At 51.5% G+C, this 14,385-nt stretch overlaps 1 protein-coding gene across 2 annotated transcripts in view; it reads right to left on the bottom strand.

The window, feature by feature from the left end:
- Window positions 1-1,003: 1,003 nt before the first annotated feature.
- The window catches only part of TMEM131 (transmembrane protein 131), a 199,288-nt gene continuing 185,906 nt past the window's right edge, over window positions 1,004-14,385 (bottom strand). Inside the window, exons 34-41 of one of the 2 annotated variants that reach the window (XM_060116828.1) lie at window positions 9,355-9,479; window positions 9,010-9,159; window positions 6,342-6,507; window positions 5,413-5,534; window positions 5,213-5,309; window positions 4,286-4,383; window positions 3,414-3,574; window positions 1,004-2,064 (exon numbers count right to left, since the gene is read on the bottom strand). In XM_060116828.1, coding sequence (XP_059972811.1) covers window positions 1,780-2,064; window positions 3,414-3,574; window positions 4,286-4,383; window positions 5,213-5,309; window positions 5,413-5,534; window positions 6,342-6,507; window positions 9,010-9,159; window positions 9,355-9,479 — 1,204 coding nt within the window. In that variant the 3' untranslated portion in view covers window positions 1,004-1,779. The remainder of the gene's footprint in view (window positions 2,065-3,413; window positions 3,575-4,285; window positions 4,384-5,212; window positions 5,310-5,412; window positions 5,535-6,341; window positions 6,508-9,009; window positions 9,160-9,354; window positions 9,480-14,385) is intronic. The other variant, XM_060116829.1, reaches the window with a different exon arrangement.

Genomic DNA, 14,385 nt, shown 5'->3' with positions numbered 1-14,385 from the left:
CATGAGGCCGACGCGCCGGAGCTCGGAGTGGACAGGAAGCTGGTGTCCCAAGTCTCAGGCAGAGCATAGGCTGGGAAAGCAATGGGGCTGGTTCTGCTGAGCTTTGCTGCAAAGCAGAGAAAAGGTCAGACTTAAAATCTCTCTGTACGATGCTTCAACTAAACCACTCTGAGCTGGACGGGTGGATTTCTTCATCGTGTAATTGACCTCAAACGGAACATTTATGTCTGGCATCTCTGGTTACCCAGCAAAGACTGGCTTTAGAGATTGGAAAAAGGAGGATGAGTAAAGGCAGCTGGAGCAGGCAACACTTTCTGAGAGATTAAACCAAACTGCCCATGGAACTTGCCTGGTATCTGTATGGTCTCTACAAGCACCACTTGGAGGAGCTGTGGGAGTTTTGAAATTGGAAAAGGGTCAACATGCTTCTTTTCAGATGTGTGAACTTTTTTCTATCAAGGGCCTTTTTTTAAATATAAATTTATTTATTTTTCGCTGCATTGGGTCTTTGTTGCTGTGCGCAGGCTTTCTGTAGTTGCGGCGAGCGGGGGCTACTCTTTGTTGCAGTGCGCGGGCTTCTCATTGCGGTGGCTTCTCTTGTGGAGCACGGGCTCTAGGCGCGCGGGCTTCAGTAGCTGTGGCACGTGGGCTCAGTAGCTGTGGCTCATGGGCTCTAGAGTGCAGGCTCAGTAGTTGTGGCGCACGGGCTTAGTTGCTCCGCGGCATGTGGGATCTTCCTGGACCAGGGTTCGGACCCGTGTCCCCTGCATTGGCAGGTGGATTCTTAACCACTGCGCCACCAGGGAAGTCCCTATCAAGGGCCCTTAGGGAATACTATCGAAATAATCAGAATTTAATTAGACCACAGTGCTTCTAGCCACGGTAAGTCCAACTCCACAGGATAAGGCAATGACAGAATGGCTTACTTTGGTGTGAGAGAATCTAAATACATGCACCTTGTGTGTAAAAAAAAAAAAAAAAAAAAGACACAACAATTCAAGGCTTTTGAAAAAAGCATCATTTATTTCAAAGTACAACACAAAGTTGTATTTTTAAGAAATACACATTCAATCTTGTATCTCAAGACTTGGCTATGTGCATTTCAGTTTATCTTTAAAATAAATTCAGGTGTACAAATGTTACAGACCTCAAGTACAAACAGCACAGAAAACGCGTATGGTCTCAACCGAATGTTTTCACATTCATTCACTGTTCTTAAAGTTGACTTACATTTCTGTAATCTGCTTTTAAACTGAGACAGCCTTATTTTAAAAAAATACTCTATTTTTCAGCACAAAGTCCTCATACATTTTTAAAATTAGATCTTGGCGCATAATATTGTGAAATTATTAAAAACCAAACTTGGTAATTTAATAAAATTGTCACATGCCAGGACTTCTGAATCAACTCAAGTTATTTCCTTAGCTGTAATGTCAAATTTGTGTTCATACAGATAAATAAAGAATGGAAGAAGACAAGTGGTGGAAACTTGATAACAGTTAAGGTTTTCAGATGTACAGGTCTTATTAGAGTTTGTGGCTGAGTCCAGACTTTTCTCTAAAAGCACAACAGCAAATCTCGTATTATTATAATTGCAAGAAAGATCTGAAAGAAGCGAGTGGTACAAGCCTGCCCTGCTGGAGTCTGTTTTGCAAAGATGAGGGTCGCGAGTGGGAAGCTCCAGCGTTAAGAAAGAGCCTTAAAAAGATGTCTCGAAAATGGGCATATCATGATCTAGACGAGGGGCCCTCACTTTTTTCTTTTTCTTTTTGCCTAATTTCAATTCTCATGAGGGAAGTGCGAATTAGACCAGGGGTCGGAGCTCCTCCTTCCGATGGTGGGGCTCCATATCCGCCACGGGTTGTAGGTCTGGCCCAGGTCATCGGCAGGGCTGGCGGCGGAGGGTGTGTGAGGAGCGGAGGGGCTTTCGGGGCCCATGAGGCCGATGCTTGGCAGCGCGTTGGCAGGGCTGGTGAACGGGAGGGTGCTATGCAGGCTGCTGGACCAGATCGAGCTGCTGAATGGAGTGGAGGACCACAGGCTGCTGGTGTTGCCGAGGATCGGCTGACGAAACAAAACACACAACAGGGAGCGTCAGGCTCGAGGGAGGCAGGCAGGTGGTAAAGTGGCGACGGTTACGCTAAGAATGGGCTAGACCGCATGGTTCTTTCATTTTAGTTATTTTAAAACAAATGTTTTATACATGAAGCCACCTCAGAGTCTGGGCGGACGGTTCTGATGTTTTAAAGATAGGGCGGCAAGCCACAGCCGGGGGGCCGAGTCCAGCCGCCCGCTTCTGCGGCTGAAGTCGGCGGACGTGGCCTCACCGGTGTGCTTAGGGCCGCCCTGCCACCTGTGCACCCAGGGCGGAGCTGGACAGGCTGCACCAGAAATAACGGCCTGCAAAGTCTCAACAGGTACCGACCCCGTTTTTTTTTTTTCTCCTTAACATCTTTATTGGAGTATAATTGCTTTACAATGGTGTGTTAGTTTCTGCTTTATAACTAAGTGAATCAGTTATACATATACATATGTTCCCATATCTCTTCCCTCTTGCGTCTCCCTCCCTCCCACCCTCCCTATCCCACACCTCTAGGTGGTCACAAAGCACTGAGCTGATCTCCCTGTGCTATGTGGCTGCTTCCCACTAGCCATCCATTTTACAGTTGGTAGTGTATATATGTCCATGCCACTCTCTCACTTCGTCCCAGCTTCCCCCTACCCCTCCCCATGACTGACCCCGTTTTAAAGAATGGTTAAGATGACTGTAAAACTGAGAACAGAATGATTACAAGTGAAGACAAACTTTGGAATCTATGAAGCTAAAATATCTACCATTAAACCGTGCACATCTAATTAATTTAGTTTTCCTGAGGATGAAGAAGTAACCACAGTGGGGTCATATTTGTCCGTCACAATTTTGTAAAAGCCGAAACCAGTAATCATTTTCCTTGGTAAGAACACTATTTTGGAGCATGATCTTTGCAGAACAGTTTAGCTGAGAAGCAAACAGATGCACTCTAGAAAAGCTCAAGCCGAGACACGGGTGCTTCTCGGGATCAGGCATATGCCGAGCGAGCTCTGGCACCGTCTGACTCTGGAGGTGGTGGGACCTGAGACGGGCGACCAGCCACCCCGCGGTCTCACTCAGTCGGGAGAGGCTGAAGTGAGAGGATTCAGACGTTAACCCCCGGCTGTCAGCTGTTCCTCCTGTAACTAACTTCCTGACCGTCACGGCTCTGAAGAGTGAAGGTCACTTTGGCAGAAATGAAGACACAGCAGCAGAGATGGTGAAAGCGCTAACCCACGCCTTCCGAGCTGCTGTTTGTCATTTATACCTGTCAGCACCACCCAAGGGACAGTGACAGCAGTGATGACGTTGTGAGCGGGCGGGGCCCAAGCCCAGTACTCACTGTGGCCGTGTGGGTCGGGGAACCGGAACTGGCTGGCCAAGAAGGGCTGGGCTCGGTCGCTGGAGAGTCCCAGAGGTATGAGGGGCCACTGCTCAGCTCGTTCCAGCTCCTCTGTGAGGCCTGATTGCACGATCGCGATAACCCGAGCTTGCTGAAAACTTCTGGAGGTGAGGAAGCAAAGGCAAGTCCGTGCTGGATCTGGCCGTGCTCCCTCCGGCAGGTGGGGCGTCCGCTCAGGGGTCTGCATCCCACCGCTGCTCACCTGGAGCCATCCCACCCCCTCCGTCAGCTCCCACCACATTCGGGGAAAACAGGATGCGGGGGGCTCTTCTCCAGACCCCAGCACGTGGTCTGAAGACCTCACCCACACCTATCACTGGACGGTCAAGTGCAAACATCACGATCACAGCTAATGTGAAATTCACACGGTTGCCCCTAATTCTGGACAGCAGAAACATAAAGAGCCCCAGCATGGCCAGGAGTCACATCTCAGACGCAGAAGCCTTTCTTGCAGCTCTTAAGTCAGTTCTGCGCAACACGAGCCAGCTGGGACCCGCAGAGCATCGAGCAGACCACCGCACCTACGGGCTGGGGTGCCGAGCGGACAGGGGACCCTTCTGAGGGCCTCTCACTGGGCCTCCTCGCACCTGGGCGGCTGTGCCAGACCCCATCCAGGAGAGCACGGACAGACCCACTTCCCTGGAGTCGGCCCATCTGCTGCCGCCTGACCGCACTGATACAGGGAAACGCATCCTTTAAACGTGTCCACTAAGTGACCGCCGTGTGTTCCTCCACACGTGAAAGTGGACCCTATCCTCCCTCCGTCCTTGTCCACAGGCTCATTAGTCACGGGTCTAGTGTTAAACACTCACCACCAGTTAGGTTAAAAGAGTTTCCAAAGGCCGAGAACGAATTGAGGGGTGTGAAGTCAGGGCTGCTGGGGTTGCTGACAGGACTCCACAAACCCGAGCTGAACGTTGTAAGAGGAAAATGCAACACACAAAAATGTGATGGTTAGTGGAGCAGGTCCATCAGGTGCGGCTTCAGCTGGGGGCTCACGTATTACAGGCAGAAGTGGGGACTGGAAACGCCTTCCATAACACAAAGGAGGGGGGCACGGAGGAGTTCAGAGCCCAGGCTACCCTGTCGCGAGCTGACGGCCTGGCTCAGAGCAAGTGTCATGCAGAGAAAAGAGGCGTTTCTTCCTCGTTTCCCTTTTGGTAACGGAAGATTTATTAAAAAATGATTTCAAATCTAGGATTAATTTCCTTTTAGTGTCAAGCAGGTAAAACTGGGACTCTACTGACAGTTATAATCTTATTGTCATCGTTATTTATCTGGGAAAATGAACCGAGGCAGTCGCTGCATGCCACCAGGCCACTGTGATTGCTCTGGGTCAAAGAAGTGGCCTGTCCAATAATTTACAATAAACTGCCTAGAATTTGTTCCGTGTCCATCCTCTCGAGTGCGTTTTTGTTCTTCTAGTTCTAATGATCGGATCACATCCTTTTCACAACAACCATGATAACGGATTTCAGAAGAGACTCAGAAGGTGGAACACACGTCTGTCTCCCTCTCCGCTGGGGCGGAACATGTCGCGGCCCCTCCTCCCGTCAGGGAGCCAGGTGGGAGCACCCCTCAGGGCTCTGCCCCACCCAACAGAGAGGCTCCTGACCGCCTCCGACAAACACCTGCTTGTCGCCTAGGGGCAAACGCCTCGAAGCACACATACGATACAAGATGCTAAATTGGCCTGGGAAACCCTCCTGCCTTCCCCTGTTAACAAGGGCCAAACGCACCTGTCTGAGCCATCGCTGTCCACGGGAGTGTGTGACACGCCAAGGCTGCTGGAAAAGTCTGTTTTGCTTGAAGAAACCTTAGCAAAGCCGTTCCCACCTGAAACAAGGGGCTCCGAATCAATCAAAGCAGCCAGGCCGCAGGGACCTCCACCAGGCCCGAGTCCCAGAGGTGCCTGGTCTCCCAGTGCCAAGCCGCTCACCTGGGCTCTTGTCGTACCCGGCCGTGACTGCAGCAAAAGTGGGGTTGCCGTTCTTGCCCGGGAGCGAGGCTGCTTTTGTCAGTTTGTGTTTGCTTCCATTTGACTGCTTTGTTTTAGAGTCGCTTGAGGGAAGAAGCAAGGAGAGAACAGCTCAGTCCTCGTGGGCAATGCCCCGCCCCCAAGGGGGCCCCCCGGGGCACGTGTCCCAGGGCCTTCGAGGGAGCCGGGGACAGCCTTGGGCAGCCCACAGGGCCTGGCCAGCCCTCAGGAAATGCTCTGCGGCCTGAGGCTGTGTAGCCTGGGGGGATGGGTTGGGAGGGGGAAGGAATGTGGGAGAAAGGTAAAATTCCAGGTGTGGGAGAGAGGCAGGGGCCCGGAAAGGAGGCAGCCCCGTCCTGGAGGGAATGCCGGGCAGCGGGACGGAGTGGAGCGTGTGGGCAGCCTCTGTGTGAGGGCCCGGGCGGCCAGTGCCCACCAGGCCCGGGGCCTCCCGCCTCTTCCCACACGGGCAGGGTGGCCGTGGGCCGGGCCGGGCGCTGCTGCGTGTGTGGGAACAGGCGGCCCCTGCTCGAGTGTCATCACCATTGGGGTCACTGTCACTGCCTGGCAGGAGCCCTCCTCCAGGTCCCGCCCTTACGCTGCTACGCTCACCCACCACAGGTCAGAGGGAACGACCCGCAGACCCATTTCCTTGCCCACAGCGCAGCTGCTGTGGGTCTTCAGTCCTCGCTGAGTATGCTCCTGGCCTAGAGCATGACCCTGGTGCCCCTCGGGCACGGGTGACCAGTGGGAAGGCGGCGCCGTGGGGAGGGCGCTGAGCCCGCCGAGGGAAGAGGCGAGAAGGGATGGCCGTCTGCGGCCACTGAGGATTCCCAACTACGGGGAGCAGCACCGGGTTAGCGCGGCACAGGCGGGGGCCGCGGGCCTACCTGCTGGGGCTGCCGTTGACGATGCTGCTGTAGCTGCCCCTGGACGTGAACGGGCAGGGCGCGGCGGGTGGTGACGGGGAGCTGGGCGGCGGCGAGGTCTGGCGTTGTTTTAGGAAGACGTCTGCGTTGAGGGTTTGCAGAGATAGTTTATAAAGGCTATCGGTAGCTGGAAGTTAAAAACAAAGGGTCTCAATGTGATACTTGGATTTTTACCCTTCAGTTTCGGTTACTTCTGGTGTTCTAGCTGGTGCTATGCAGGACTCAACTGCTTCTAACAAGAAAAATCTACAGCTGTCATACGTGTTCTGTTTAAAGAAAAAAAGGGAAGTCGTGTCTCTCTCTGCCTTCTGGGCCTTTCCGGGAATCACCGATGTGACCCACCTCCTGGCTGCGTTCTGCAGGCCCTGCTAGAGGGCGCGGTCCTCTCCCTCCCACACCTCAGGCTGGGAGGAGGCCTCTCCACGCCCCTCAGGGACGGGCAGGTGGAGTCTCTGCCGGGACCTGAAAGCCTCTGCGCTTCCACACAGGTCTGAACTGCGCAGGCGCGGGGCCCAGGAGAACACCCCCAGCTCCTCCAGGATGACCCCCGCACTCCGTGGGCCCGCCTGGTGCGGTGCCACTCCCGGTCCCTGTTTTACAAGGATAGGAACTCCTACTATATTCCTACTGCCCTTTAAGGCACAGCTGTTTTAAAAATTTAAAACAGAAAAACTTTCAGTGTCACAAAATAATACTGATTCTGCACTCACCGAATGGAAACATACAACTTGTATACGAAAAAGGTAACACTTTGCACATCTATGGTGCGCACCTGGGTGCTGCTCCAGCTACTGTGATGCGAAGTGTGAGGAAGGGGCCCGGCCTCTACGAGCTCGGCCTCTGGGGCCCCCAGACTGCACGGCTGCCCACTCTCCCGTTACCCTGGCCAACACCCGGCCGGTCGTCCCCCTTGTTTCTCCTCCCTGCCCAGCAGGCTTTGCCCAGCTTGGGGCCTATTCCCCTGGCCCCCTCCTGGCGGGCCTCTCGAGCCTTTACAGTGAGGACGGTCTGCACTGCTCTCCCTCCGTGGGAGGGCCCGTCCCCCTCACTTCCAGAACCCAAGCCGGCTCTGCATGGTGGTTCCCCTGCCCAGACCATTCCCTCCAGCACCGGGTGCTTCTCCCAACAGCCCGGGGGCTGGGGCCTGAGTGAGGCTACGCGCGTTCCGCGCTGTGTCAAGGCCCCGGCCCGCCCAGCACCGCCAAACAAAGCACCCTTCTCTTCGAAGGCGGAGTTGTCTCATCTCTGGCGCCACTGTGCACCCGCCCCGGTGACTCTCCCTGCCCCTCCCTCCGTGGTCCTGGCACCTATCCACGACCCATGTCCACCTGCCCCGCTCTCACCCGTGCTCACATGGAGAACCCCTTCTTCACCTGCTCCGGGGTGTGCTGGCCTGATGCCCACACCCTCTTCCCTGCAGGATACCCCTCGGGCTTGTGTCGGTGCTGATGCCGGCACGGCTTGCGTTTACTTAACTGGGCCCCAGACAACCCCATGAAACTGGCTCCCTGGGCACATGGTATTTACTCCCTACACTGGAATGCAGCTTCCTCTGTGCAGGAACCACCCCAATCCCAGGGTATAAGCCGAGGACCAATGTCCAGCTGAAACCTCAGAGGGGACCCAAGGACTCCAAAGCATCAGCCTGGACACCGGGACAACCCAGAGACTTGTTCAACACTAACTTAAATGACCAGGGATTTTGGAATATATCTCTCTTCTCAGGCAAAAAAACAGTACTATAAGGCACCAGAAAGTTTCACAGCAATTACAGGGCTGCAGGTTCTAACCCATCTGGAGCATCTCTTTCCAGTATGTATTTACAAAGGTGCGTGTTTACCGTACACCTCACCCGAGTTTCCGAGTTCCTCGCCCTCATTCAACTCACCACCCCCTCTGCTCTAAGCATCCTTCGCCTCAAACCTGGTGCGTGACCCTCGTCTCCCTTTGGCACAAATGGGCCAAACGGAGGCCGTGCTGACACCTCGCTGTGGGTGGACAAATCAGCCCCAAGGGACTGGCCCCCAAGCCCTGCTGCCAGGCCCTCACTGTGCTGGTCCCTGTCATCTAGAGGGCGAGGAGCGCCACCCTCTTCTAGGAGACGGTGCTACTTTCACAATTTCCTGCAGGCCTGACCGGAGGAACGAGGTCAAGGGGCTAGTGAGAGAACCAACATGGGTTCATGGAAAAGATGTGGGTAAACTGGGAATAAACTGCATTTTTACAAAAAGCAGTTACACTGTAAATGTACAAGAAACTAGTCAGGTGAGGGGCTGCTGAGGTGACGCTTTCAGGAGGCGGTACTTTGGATGATTCAGTGCTCTGCGCAGACCTTTCCATGGCCTACACTTGGCACTGGGGTGCTGGCTGACCAGCCCTCTGAATCGTCTGCTGATTTCTCTGGTATAAATACTCCCACCACGGCCGATTAAGCTACGACAGTTTAACGACTAGCAGACTATATAACAGCAGCTTTTGCTGGCTGCTACGAGCCGGCTCCGGCAGACTAGACGCTGGGTCTCCTTCTAAAGCAATACGTGCCCCGGCCATCCCCGCCGCGGTTCTCCGGCCCAGAGCTGGGTGGGCTGTGGGTGTGGAGAGCCCGTGGTCTCCAGGTCACCATACTTACAGCTGCCGGGCTTGTGAACGGGCACGGAATCCCACTCTGGCGGTGGAGAGTCTTTTTCACCTTCTGAGCTACTGGTGTTGCCTAGTTCTTGATTATTTGGGAGGAATTTTGCTAGGGCAGGTGGCCTGTGATCCATTAACTTATTTGCACCTGTACAGAATTCAGAAAAGAAGGCTGTTATGGAGGATAATGCCTTTCTTTCGGGCCAATTTCAAAGGACCCATTCTCTTCTAGTGAGAACCCAACCGTAGCCGTCCTATGACTGGTAACTGCTGACCGATTACTGCCAACTCACAACTACTAACACAACGGATCATGAGGGCATCTGATGAAAAATGAAAATACCTTTTGTTTTCTGGGAATTTCGTGGTTTGGATCCATTTGTCAATGTAGTTGGAAGAGGAATCTTGGTCGGGAGATTTCGACGCTGTTTACTTTCCAAAGGGGTGGTGTATGGCAGCTCTAAAGAACTGAAAGACAATCAAAGGTGGAACATTCAAAACGTCGCCCTTTGTTTCAGAGCAGAGAGGAGAAGCCAATGATCCCGCTACAATTTCAACACCTTCTTTTACTCATTTGGCCTCCTGAGGCATTATCAACCCACAGTCCTGAGGGCTGGCCGCGTTCCAAGCACCTCCAGTATTGTTCAGGAGACTCGCACTTGCAGGTTTATCCTCTGCTATTCTGAGTGTGGACAAGGAACGGAGGTCCATTGTTTAATAGTATGTAATGCGTGGGAACACCTGCGTCAGATAAGGTGTATGACGCTGTTGGCACAGACTAGCCATTTAGGAGGTACTAAGTGCGGTCATCCTGCTGGTGAGTGAGTCTCACCCAGCAGCCAGACTGCCTGTGGGACTCCGGAATATGGAGATTCTGAAGGGTCTCAGGCTTAGAAATGCCAAAGGTTCTGCTACTCAAAACCTTGAACGCATTTTTCTCACAGACACTGTGTACTGACCAGGGCTAAGTTCCTGGGTGACCTACAAAACCCCAAGAGCCCATGGCAGAATAGCAGGACTGCTTTATTTGCCTAAGGTGTAGGTTGAGTGGGGGAGATGAATATTCTTCTTTATTCTTGAACTCAGGGTTCATCTTAGGCAAAAACTTAAATATTATTTTTATTAATCTATTTAGAGTATATTTCTTCTAAAATATTTAGAGGTAAGCTTAACATAATAAACATATATAAAGAGGACAATGAATTGGCTCTGACCTTCCTGTCAGCAAGGCAGCTGGGCTATTTTGAGTTTCCACAGCCTGATGAAGAAAACATTAAAATGTGCCGAGATAAGCAATCTCTAGGAGAAATGAACTTGGGGAGATGGCTCTCATAAAGTAGCCTGGTGAACAATGGAAATGCATGGACCCTAAAAACCTTTTTTACAAAGCTGCTTCTGTGCTGCCCACCAAGATCAAGTCGCAGGCTTGGGAGACCTCTGACAGGAGGTGGGCTGACACAGTCCAGGAAAAGGATGTCTTCCCGGGCAACAGTGGGACACAGCTAACAGAACCCAGTGGCCCGATGAGAATTCTTCCAAAAACCATCCCGCGTCTCCACCGGGCTCCTGGTGATGGCTGCAAAGCTGTCGGTTTAAGGCTGAGCCAATAGCTTGCTTTTCATCGAAAATCTTACAAAGTTCACCAGTCGACACAGATGTTCTTAAAACGGGTACGTGTCTGGCATTTTCCACTGTAGCGCACGTCCTGCCCCAGCCCTCAGGCGTGTGACTCCCACGTGCCGTGCTGCCCCCAGCCCCAGCCTTCAGGTTCCTCCTGCTGCCCCTCCGAGTTCGCACTCCCTGGGGGGCAGCCAATTTCTGCTGGGCTTGGGGCCAGGCACAGACCACGCTGGTCCACACCAGAGTGCAAAGGTCAGTACGGGTCAGGCTTTCTAGATCCAACGGCACCACCAGCACCGCCCCCCCCCGCCCCCCACAAAGGTGGTAAGTACGTGAAGCATGACTTCATAAACAGATAAATTTTTTTTTTTTAAATGTAGCTTTTTTTTTTAACATCTTTACTGGAGTATAATTGCTTTACAGTGGTGTGTTAGTTTCTGCTTTATAACAAGGTGAATCAGTTATACATGTACATATGCTCCCATATCCCTTCCCTCCTGCGTCTCCCTCCCTCCCACCCTCCCCATCCCACCCCTCTAGGTGGTCACAAAGCACCGGAGCTGATCTCCCTGTGCTATGCAGCTGCTTCCCACTAGCTATCTGTTTTACGTTTGGTGGTGTATGTATGTCCGTGCCACTCCCTCACTTTGTCACAGCTTACACTTCCTCCTCCCCATATCCTCAAGTCCATTCTCTAGTAGGTCTGTTAAACAGATAAATTTTAACAGAGGCTCTTTACAAACATTTTATAAGGTAGGAGGTCAAAGGTCACTTTCATTCTTTTGTTTCTTTATATTTCATAATTTTTCTATAATAAAGGGTTAGTATATTTGGAATTAGTGTAAGAGCCAGCCAAAAATTCGAAGGGTTCGGTTAACCCACATAAGTAGAATTTTAGGTGGGATAACAAACTGACATGAAAAAATCCACCGTGTACGGGCAAGACTATTAATGCTGCAGTTTTAGAAATCGTCTGCCCTTCTACTTCTGACTGACAGGGTTATTTAAAAACGCCACCTTTTAGGGCCTCCCTGGTGGCGCAGTGGTTAAGAGTCCGCCTGCCGATGCAGGGGATACGGGTTCGTGCCCTGGTCTGGGAGGATCCCATATGCCGCGGAGCGGCTGGGCCCGTGAGCCATGGCCGCTGCGCCTGCGCATCCGGAGCCTGTGCTCCGCAACGGGAGAGGCCACAACAGTGAGAGGCCCGCATACCGCAAAAAGAAAAAAAAAAAAAAAAACTCCACCTTTAAAAAAACAAAGGCTCCCCTGACAGAGACACCCAGACCTCTGGTAGTGGTGGTGGAGGAACTGGGTGGGTGTGAACTCTTTGTAAGCAAGTGGTTTATAAGTGTGGGGCTGGGGACCGTCTATACAAAGCTTCACTCTGCACCACTGTGGAGTTAGTTGGTTTTTAAGAAAAAAGGTGCCAGACAACGACTTTACTTCTGCTGACTCATACTTTCCTAAGTTAAACCAGATCATCTCCACCAAGAAGCCTTTTTTTTTTTTTTTGCAGTACGCGGGCCTCTCACTGTTGTGGCCTCTCCCGTTGCGGAGCACAGGCTCCGGACGCGCAGGCTCAGCGGCCATGGCTCACGGGCCCAGCTGCTCCGTGGCATGTGGGATCCTCCTGGACCGGGGCATGAACCCATGTCCCCTGCATCGGCAGGCGGACTCTCAACCACTGCGCCACCAGGGAAGCCCCAAGAAGCCTTTTTTAAGGCTTCTGAATAAAATGGATAATGGCCAACTTAATTTAGGTGGTTCCTTGGAAGAGAGAAGAACAGAAAGCTAGCTGGGATGCTGACGCACGCTCCTAAGTTTCCCGCTGCTTGTGTCATACTCGGTCCCTGCCCCCGTCTGGGGGAAGAGGGGAGGCAGAGAGCTGAGGGCAAGGTGAGGGCTTTCCCAGTGCTGAGGGCCTGGAGGCCGGTGTGTGCACTGTGGCACCCACGGCCCTGAGCCGAGTGCACTGTTCAAGCAGAGTCTGACAGAGGGTACAATGATTCTATAACACAGTTTGCTTATTTTAGATTATTACACTTAAGTTATGTAAACATACGTTGATAAACAGAAAACAAAAGAATCAATGGATAGCTGGTATCCTGAACCAGGGGGCCCTGCGCCTTTCCTGGTCTCCTGAAGTCCTTTTAGTGTCCGACATGTCTCATCCCCTGGCATCTCTGACCTAAAATGCAGTCTTCGGGAGGTCTACAGACCCTCTTCTACAGCGTATAAGCTGGAAAAAAGGGGGAGACCAGATCTCTGCCCTGTAACCCTCTGCCCCACACTCACTCCTAGTGGTTTTTTTGAAGCCAACTCTTGGGAGTTCGGGAGGATGGGGCTACACAGGCAAAGACCACGCAGGAGCCACGCCTCTGGCTTTACTACCACTTACGTACTGGAAAATGAATTCTTCAGCATTTAAGGATTTGGGTCTTCTGGCCTGGAGGTGATATGATATAATGTTCCAACAATACTGATAACATTTAAAGACTAATTTTTGATAAAGCGAATGTGAGCTAAACCCACAGATTTTACTATTAGAACATCAGCTTTTTGGCTAACTGATATATAAATGCTTTTTCCCCACCAGGTAAATCTTCCAAAAGAAAGTCATAATATATGCCTTATTAATGTCTTTTTTAAAAGTGTGCACCTATTTCCTTCAGATATGTGGAATCACATATAACGCGCTGAGAGCACTTCTTAGGTGACAGGAACGTCAGGTGTCACTGGGGCGGGACCAGCACAGGACAGCGCAGTGCATTTACTGTCACAACCGAGTGGAGACAGCAAATGGCTCTATTCAGAGGCCACCTTTCTGGTTATTAAAAAAAGGTCTTGGGCTTCCCTGGTGGCGCAGTGGTTGAGAGTCCGCCTGCCGATGCAGGGGACACGGGTTCGTGCCCCGGTCCAGGAAGATCCCACATGTCGCGGAGCGGCTGGGCCCGTGAGCCATGGCTGCTGAGCCTGTGCACCTGAAGCCTGTGCTCCGCAACGGGAGAGGCCACAGCAGTGAGAGGCCCGCGTACCGCAAAAAAAAAAAAAAAAAAAATTCTTGAACTCTGAATTTGACTGATGTACTAAAAGATTCTGACTCAAAACTTTTATCCCTGAATTTAGAAAAACACAAAACAAGATCAGTGAGTTTAAAGAGATTAGATACAGGAGATGAGAAGACCAGGGTTGATATAGATTTCTCCAGTTACAAAAGACAATTTAGAGCACGTTTCTTAAACTGTCTTCTGGTAATGATTTCTCTGTTAACTATACATCAAAAGGACACGAGTTAACCACTCTAACTGCCTCCTAACGGGGGCTGGAGAGCGGGCCGCTCTGGCTTTGGGTTTACCAGCAAACTCAACATCCCTGCAAAGTCAGGGGCCTCAAGCGGAGTGGTTTACAAACTTTCCAAGTCAAATCTGCTAATGGCCAACTTATTTCATAAAAAAATCAGAATATGACAAATCAATAGAAGAGGGATGAGAGGATTAACATGTACGTATGATCGGTCTTAAAAATACTGACCTCAGGCATCAAGGAGAATAAACAGGGCAGGTTTGGTGACAGCCGCCTATGAAATGGTTTCATTAAGATAATTCTTAGAAGTTGGGTTTTAAAATTTATGATTATAAGAATGATAGCATGACTGTCCAGTCTCACAAAATCTCAGCATATGTAGAAACTAGGGTTTTTCATAATTTGGATTTTTGGCCTCAGTTACTTTAAAACATCTGATCAGTCAACTAAG

This window comes from Mesoplodon densirostris, chromosome 14 (genome assembly GCF_025265405.1).
Source record: "Mesoplodon densirostris isolate mMesDen1 chromosome 14, mMesDen1 primary haplotype, whole genome shotgun sequence".
In the NCBI taxonomy this organism is placed as follows: domain Eukaryota; kingdom Metazoa; phylum Chordata; class Mammalia; order Artiodactyla; family Ziphiidae; genus Mesoplodon; species Mesoplodon densirostris.
The sequence above is the reverse complement of the archived record's forward strand: the minus strand, read 5'-3'. Positions and strand labels throughout refer to the sequence as shown.